Source organism: Rutilus rutilus (assembly GCF_951802725.1).
Source record: "Rutilus rutilus genome assembly, chromosome: 5".
Taxonomy (NCBI): domain Eukaryota; kingdom Metazoa; phylum Chordata; class Actinopteri; order Cypriniformes; family Leuciscidae; genus Rutilus; species Rutilus rutilus.
The window spans coordinates 20304247-20313324 of NC_140213.1; the positions used below are offsets into that span (position 1 = coordinate 20304247).

The 9078-nt window shown below is 38.9% G+C and overlaps 1 protein-coding gene across 1 annotated transcript; it reads right to left on the reverse strand.

Moving 5' to 3' along the window:
• Nucleotides 1-206: 206 nt before the first annotated feature.
• LOC311290800 (uncharacterized protein) lies at nt 207-8372 on the reverse strand (the record flags this gene model as incomplete). The annotated part of the gene is made up of 13 exons (XM_084409513.1): nt 207-1120; nt 1204-1327; nt 1501-1728; nt 1848-2651; nt 2760-3051; nt 3341-3559; nt 4589-4600; nt 4675-5587; nt 5764-5887; nt 6134-6361; nt 6458-7285; nt 7469-7757; nt 8158-8372. 13 exons carry the CDS (start codon nt 8370-8372, stop codon nt 207-209), a joined length of 5190 nt encoding a protein of 1729 aa, XP_084265639.1.
• Nucleotides 8373-9078: the final 706 nt, after the last annotated feature.

The following is a 9078-nucleotide window of genomic DNA, read 5'->3' on the forward strand; positions in this document are numbered from 1 at the left end:
CTTAAATATTGATAATGAAGCATTTGGTATGGTAATCAATATTATTGTAATTTTATTTATATTAGTAAACATACAAAGTAATAGAGGGAGAAACAGACAGTGTTTAAAAGTATAATGGTGGCATATCTGACTATTAAAGCTCCTACAAGCTGGATATTCAAAGGCAGAAATACCAATGTAAGAAAATGTTACAGTCAGCATATAAATTATTTATTTTTGCCTGTTCTTCCCATGATGGCTTTTTTAGTGTTTCTCTCTGGATGTAATATAATGATGTAGCACTTTGGAGCAAATATGGCCCCCAGTAATCCAAAACTAGAAGCTAAAATTGCAAATATCTCCACAGCCACGGCATATTTCCCTGGTGAGCTCACATATGCTGGGATAAACGCAATCCATACAGCACAGAAGATCAGCATACTGAAGGTAATAAATTTAGCTTCATTAAAGTTATCTGGAAGATTCCTTGCTAGAAAAGCTAACAGAAAGCTTACTGCAGCCAGGAGTCCAATGTAACCCAGCAGAATGGCAAACCCAGTCACTGAGCCAATAGCACATTCATATATTATTTTAGACCTGATATACAGGATGTTTTTATGGGGTGTTGGAGAGGCAGTTGAGAGCCAGACTGCACATATCACAACTTGGACTGCAGTGAGGACCACCACAGTGCCTCTTTGTTGAGCTGCTCCAAACCATTTCATGGCACTTTTACCCTCAGGTCGAGATGACTTGAACACTGCTATTACCACCATAGTCTTGACCAGGATGCTGGAGACGCACAGGACAAAACTAACACCAAACATGGCGTGTCTTAATTGACACGTCCACAATTGTGGCCGGCCAATGAACAGTAGCACACACAGGAAACACAGTTTGAGTGACAACAGCAGCAGGAAGCTTAGCTCTGAATTGTTGGCACGTACTACAGGAGTGTTACGATGATGAGTAAATATGACCATCACAAGAGCGCAGAAGCAGGAGCCAAGCAGAGATGCAGTGGTCAGAGAGATGCCCAGAGGATCCTCATAGGACAGAAACTCTACTGCTTTGGGGATACAGCGATTCTTTTCTGGACTGGACCAGAATTCATTTGGACACACTGTGCATTCAGTAGAATCTGTGAGAAATGTATATAGAAAAAGATTTGTGTAAGAGTTCTGCACAAAACATACATATTTCTTTTTGAATATCACTCATCACCTGATGTATTGGAAATCTCTCCATCTGCACATGGCAGGCAGTCAAAACAGCAGACAGGAAGGCCCTTCCTTGTTGCTCTTCTGGTTCCTGCGGGGCAGCTCTCACTGCACACAGACCATGGGGGCTTAAAGAGACATCATCTGTTATCACTCATGGGTTTGTATGTTTGTGACTATCTCTGATGCATAATAAATAGCTTGGCCTTTTCATTTATTTGTTCTAATTTGTCTTATCTTAGCTTTGTACAGTATTAAGACTACACATCAACAAAAAGGATTAAGTTGAAATGGTAGTTACTTTTTTTGTCTCAAAGTTCCAGTATATTGCATCCTCTACCAGTGTGAGCACCTTCCCTGTTGCTGCCCCTTCATTTACCACACCAACTGTGCGAACAACAATCGACCCATCAGAACTTGGGTGCCAGTTCATCACATCATATATGGCCAAAGCATCTCCATTCTCATCAAATGACACATAATCCCCAAAGCCTGTGGTGAAGTTCACGTTCTGTATGTAGTGAACCATCTGCACAGGTTATAAAAACAAATATTACTCAAATATTTCTGTCTTTTTTTCCATTTAGAATGTAATTTATGAGACTTTGTAGCACAGTAAGCTGTGGGCCCTATTCCTGTGGGTTTTACCTGCCATGGCTGTAGGTTGGTTATGTCAGCACAGCTGTTATCACTGAATGGTCCTCTCCCCTGTTCACACTGCATCAGGTCATGAAGAGCATGTGCCAGGGCATAAACTGCCTTATACACATTATAAGAGGCCCTCAGCTCTGATACATCATTATATTCATTAACTGTGCTGTTCAGATCTTCTTGGACTGTACACATTTTTTCTCCATCTTTGCTTCCATTCTCAAATTTGCACCCAAACATGTTCTCCCAGAAGATTCTCACCAAATGATTTCTTGGATCACTGTCAGGATGAAGACGTAGCAGAAATTCATGAAGTCCCTTAATCTCTCCTCGACGGATGGCAATGCCCAGCGTGCCTCCAATAAGGGGTACAAAACGTGGAAGATGGAGGACAGGTGAGATGCTCCAAGCCTCACTTGCAATCCACTGCCTGCCTGTCACATTTTGCAGTAACAACTCATCCATCAGGGGTAACAGATCAGTTGAAAATGCCACCACTACTCTGGCTGTAGAGGCCTTAATCACTGTCACTATGCGCTGAATGTCCCTGTGATTATCATAAGGCATTATTTCAGAAAAAGCCACACAACCTCCAAACCGCTGCATTTCCTGCTGGAAGGACTGAGCAGCATATATGCCATAGTCATCGTCACTATAGAGGACACCAACCCAGGTCCATCCAAAATATTTTAAGATCTGTACCATAGCCCGCACCTGGAAGGCATCACTGGGGATTGTTCTGAAGAAAGAGGGGTACTTTTTCCTGTCACTCAAACAGGAGCAGGTGGCGTAGTAGCTAATCTAATTAGGAAAAACAGAAAGGCAGCAGATGGGTTAGGGTGGCTAGAAAACAAAGAAATAATTTCATTATTATATTATCATTGTTATTATATTCATATCATATCTTACCATAGGAACACGAAACAGACCCAATACACTAGAAACTGCAATAGAGTGAGTTGACCCAGGATCCCCAACGATAGCAATTACTGGTGGTGAGCCAGTGCAATTGAGGTTTGAAAATGTCTCCTCTGTCCCACTAATAAGAGTTGTAGCAGCCCTGAATGCTACTACAAGCTTCAAACAGTTGTCATAAAGATGGTAACCAAGAGTGATGTTAGGCAGTAATTTTGGATTCTTGTTTATCTCATCTATAGCGAAAACCATAGTCTGTGCCTGCTGGAAACTTGACATATAAAATCTGGAAGTAAACACATATATGTTTTCAGTGACAATGTACATTTAAAAATAAATCATTGGATTTACACATTCAACCACAATATGAAATAATCTGCATTTATTTTAACACTATACACATTCTATTAAGTAATTGATTTTGGTATGTAATGCATATTGCATGTAATCAAATAAAAAAATACAAAATAATTAAATTTTTCCTGCTATTATCATCCTTTTTTTCTTCTATCTCATTTTGGTCTTTCACAATCTTCAGTCTGTATAATTTCTCATCATTTGCTTTCCACACTCACTCCTCACACTTGGGCTGTTCTGGCTTCATTCTGAAGCTCAGTTCTGGGAAGACTTTGAGGTGCTGAATCTCAAACAAGCCTCCGATGATAAAGTTTCCATCCCGGTACATCCCATTCAACTTGAAGTGTCCCTGGCTTTGACAGGAGTCTGAGTTGAAAGCAGGAGGCATAAATGTAAAGGACAGATACAGGCAGAAGTTTAGAGTGATCAGCATCTCTCTCAGTTATTCTCTGTATAAGCCACATAATCCTATCCATGCCCTAATTTATTATTGTTCTCCCCTTTTCTATAGAACAGGTGGTCACATGGACCTTCCTGGGAATTAATACGTCATTGTGGGTTCATTTATGTTTTTGAAATATCATTGATGAATGCCAGTGCAGGATGGAACATTTTTGTATTAGCTTTTCTGGTGTCAAATCACACACACACACACACACACACACACACACACACACACACACACACACACACACACACACACACACACACACAATGAAAATTTCTTTTAACTCTAAAACATAGTACAATACTATGCATGATTCAAGTACATTTGGAACCTTTTCTTACGGACTTTACAGTACATACATCAGAAATTAGTACAGTATTTATAGCATTATAATCTGTTTATATTATAACCAAATGGGCTGTTCAAATAAGCAACTGCATTTGCATGTACAATGTATTTAAAAAAAATTCAGATCAGATTAATTGGGTTAATTGATACTGGGCTTGAAGACCTGAGCTGATGTGAGTCAGCCAGTAGTTTTGCAGCTTCTGTGTCTTCTGATGGAGAGCATGTTACACAGGATATCATGTAGGTGGCAGTCATGCATTGGACACCATTTTGTACTTGTTGTGGTTATCATGAGAACTTTGCATACTCTCTAATCCCTATTCAGCAGTGCTAATTAACAAAGAACTGAAACACATACATATTTGTATTGATATGCAGCACCTTTGCTAACAATGTGCAGTGGAATAAATCGAATAATATGTATTATGTATTAATAACAATGTAATAATATACATTATTAATTAATGTATTAATGAGTGTCACCCTTGGTAATAGTTAATAGTTACATGCATATGATATTTGTGAATAACATCATTTTAATTCAGATTGACAGAGAAAACCCAAACAAAATAATCTAAAATTCAAACACTGCCAAAACAACCTAAGAAATCTGTTAGACACCTGTTACCTGTTGAACACACCAAATGTAGAAATTGATATAAATTCCTACATGTTAAATAAGCTTGTACAAGCAGGAGAGTGAGACAGGACAGGATCTTACAGCAGATAATAATTGATGTGGTCAGCATGTAAAACTATTTCTTTTGGGTTGGTCTTTCCATGATGGCTTTTTTAGTGTTTCTTTCTGGGTGTAAAATAATTATGTAGCACTTTGGGGCAAATATGGCCACCAGTAATCCAAAACTAGAAGCTAAAATTGCAAATATCTCCACTGCCACAGCATATTTCCCTGGTGAGCTCACATATGCTGGAATAAATGCAATCCACACCGCACAGAAGATCAACATACTAAAAGTGATGAACTTTGCTTCATTAAAATTATCTGGAAGTTTCCTTGCCATGAAGGCTAACAGGAAACTTACTGCTGCAAGGAGGCCAATGTATCCCAGCAGCATAGAAAAACCAGCCACTGAGCCAATAGCACATTCATAGACTATTTTAGAGCGGATATAATGACTGTTTTTGTGGGGTGTTGGGGATGCAGTGGATAACCAGACTGTACATATTGCTACCTGTGTAGAAATTAAGGCCAACACTGTCCCTCTTTGCTGTGCTGAACCAAACCACTTTATGGCAGATTTGCCCTCTGGTCGAGATGACTTGAACACAGCTATTACTACCATAGTCTTAACAAGGATACTGGAGATGCACAGGACAAAGCTTATGCCCAACACAGCATGTCTCAACTGACATGTCCACAACTGCGGCCGGCCAATGAACAGTAGCACACACAAAAAACACAGTTTGAGTGACACCAGGAGCAGGAAGCTGAGCTCTGAATTATTGGCGCGTACTATGGGAGTGTTTCGGTGAAGAGCAAAGATGACCATCACAAGAGCACAAAAACTTGTGCCTAAAAGGGAGGCAGTTGTCAGAGAAATTCCCAGCGGATCTTCATAAGATAGAAATTCCACTTCTTTGGGTATACAATTGTCATTTTCTGGACTCGACCAAAACTCATCTGGACACCTGAAACATTCAGATGAATCTGTGAAAGAAAGAAAGAAAGAAAGAAAGAAAGAAAGAAAGAAAGAAAGAAAGAAAGAAAGAAAGAAAGAAAGAAAGAAAGAAAGAAAGAAAGAAAGAGCACAGTATAATTTTAGGGAAATGTATTACTAATATATAATATATATTTATTTCATTTGTAGACATTAATCTCCTCACCTGTTGTATTAGAAATTTCTCCATCTCCGCATGGCAGGCAGTCAAAACAGCAGACAGGAAGGCCTTTCCTCCTGACTCGTCTTGTTCCTGGGGGGCAGCTCTCACTGCACACAGACCGTGGGGGCTGCAGGGGTATCATTTGATTTAAATTTATGGGTATTTGAATGTACTTAAAAAAATATATGTATGAATTTATTTAATAATATTCATGAATATTTGTCAGTGTATAGAGTTGATCCAGTAATCCAGCTTGAAAACCACTAACTTACTAATTTATTGTTATTCATCAGCCAATGAAATGTTACAGATTTTTGTGAAACGTTCAGACATCTTCATCAAGAGTTTAAGTAACATGCTATATGCTAATTGCCTTTTTTGTCTCAAAGTTCCAATATAATGCATCGTCATCCAGTGTGAGCACCTTCCCTGTTGTTGCCCCTTCATTTACCACACCGACCGTGCGGACAACGATCGACCCGTCAGACCTCGGGTGCCAGTTCATCACATCATAGATGGCCAGAGCATCTCCATTCTCATTAAATGACACATGATCCCCAAAGCCTGTAGTGAAGTTCACTTTCTCTAGGTAGTGAACTAGCTGTACAGTTTGTAGACAGGACAAGTGTTATATGAAATATACATATATTACTTATATTACTATATATATACAGTATGCACTATTTATTTATCTTACCTGCCAAGGTTTCAGGTTGGATATGTCGGCACAGCTGTACTTACTGAATGGTCCTCTCCCCTTCTCACACTGCATCAGGTCATGAAGCGCATGTGCTAGAGCATAAACTGCCTTATACACATTATATGAGGCTCTCAGCTCTGATACATCAGTGAATACTGTATCTGTACTGCTAAGATCCTCTTGCCCTGAACATTTGTTTTCCCCTTGTTCTTGCTCTTGAGCTATATTTTTGCCCCCAACCTCAAACCTGCACTCAAACATGTTCTCCCAGAAAGTTTTTATTGTACTGTTTTTTGGATTATTGTCAGGATGGAGACCTTTCAGAAAGTCATGAAGTCCCTGAATCTGTCCACGACGGATGGCGATGCCCAGCGTACCACTCAGTAGGGGCAAATATTGTGGAGTTTGTAGGACAGGTGTTGTTGTCCAAGCCTCACTTGCAATCCACTGCTTGCCTGTCACATTTTGCAACAACAACTCATCCATCAGGGATGACAGATCAGTTGAGAATGCTAGAACTACCCTGGTTGTAGAGGTCTGAATAACCTCTACAATTCGTTGAATATCCCTACGGTTGTTATCATAAGGCAGAATCTCAGAGAAGGCCACACAACCCCCAAACGAGTCCATTTCCTGCTGAAAGGACTGAGCAGCGTAGATGCCATAGTCATCATCACTGTAGAGGAGACCAACCCAGGTCCATCCAAAATGCTTCAAGATCTGAACCATAGCCCGCACCTGGAAGGCATCACTGGGGATTGTTCTGAAGAAAGAGGGGTACTTTATTCTGTCACTCAAACAGGAGCAGGTGGCATAGTAGCTAACCTAATACAAAACAGGAGAAACAAAGACAAACATCAGGCTTCTCAGGTCATTTTACATATTCAATGTAAATAGCAAGGAAATGAGAACAATATTATAATTTTTTTGTTTGTTTGTTTTTGTTATTTATGTTATTTGGAAGCAAATATATTGTATGGAGAAATAAAAACACATATCATATCTTACCATAGGAACTCGAAACAGTCCCAGCACACTGGAAATTGCCATAGATTGAGTTGAACCTGGATCCCCCACAATCCCAATCACTGGAGGAGGGCCAGTGCAGTTGAGGTTTGAGAAGGACTCCTCTGTGCCACTAGCCAGGGATATGGCAGCCCGGAATGCCACTCCAAGCCTTAAACAGTTGTCATAGATCTGATAACCAAGTGTGATGTTAGGCAGCAGGTTGTTATTATTAATCTCATTTATGGCAAAAACCATGGTCAGTGCCTGCTGGAAACTTGCCATATAGAATCTGGAAAAAGCAAAATGAATTGTATGACTAAGTAGAAATGTATGTAGTCTACTGTATATTTGAAATAAGAGATCGATAATAATATATATATATATATATATATATATATATATATATATCATAAAATTACAAATACATTCCCCTTTTTTTCCCTTGTGCTTTTCTACTGTTAGTTTGATAAACAGTAATTGGTTTGCAATTTCAATGCACATTATATTAGTTAAGTGGAATAACTATACTGAAGTCACAAGGAACAGATAATTTAGAAAAATAGCGTGAGGAGAAAGTTACAGTAGCTGTGATCATTCTATTGTCATCCTTTTCTTTAAATCTCATTTTACTTTTCTTTCACACTCTTTGTTCAGCATAGCTGTTCTCATCTTGCACAGTCCAAACTCACTCCTCACAGTGGGGCAGTTCCGGCTTAGTTCTAAAGTTAAGTTCTGGGAAGACTTTGAGGTGCTGAACCTCAAACAGGCCTCCAATGATAAAGTCTCCATTCTGGTACATCCCATTCAATTTGAAGCGTTCCTGGAGCTGACAGGAATCTGAGATAGAAACAGCAGAATTATAATAAAAGGACAGATACAGGCAGATGTTTAGAGTGATCCACATCTCTCTCCTTCTTTCTTTTTCTTTATGGCCAACTCAACTACTGAATTCACTGCATGACCCAGTGTGATATTCTTTTATCGAAAAGGAGGTGTCACTTGAGAAATGAGGACATCCTTCTGGGTCACTCTACCATGTTATTTTCAAATCATGAGTGGAGAGCAGCTTTTTTTTTTTTTTTATGTTAAATCGGTTCTCTCTGTGCAGAATCAGTATTTTAACGTTTCTGTTCTTGCGTTTCTCATTAATCATTAACGATCCAAAAACGGTTTGATTAGAAAAAATACTGGTTAATAACGTCATTTTAATACTTTAAACAAATGTATATAAAGACATTTTTTACATACATTTTCACTAAAAAATAACATAACACATGATAATTTAGCTTTAACATTTAATGCATAACATTGCTAAAACCACAACAGAAATACTTGCATTGATTACAAAGCATAAACGCTTAAAAATAAATAAATAAATTGACCTGTTTCATTCATTGACGACCTCAGTGGGGAAAGAATGTACTTGAGGCATGAAAATGCACACTCTACGATGACTTGCGTTGCATGCAGTGCAATTACATTCATAGCAAGTTTGTACAAATCTGGGTTAGTAGGAGCAACACTTGCCCAGCACTTAAAAATACACTCACTCCTCTTAAGGTGTGCTTCTCTCGAATACATATCCAAAACAGATGAGATTGAAACACTAG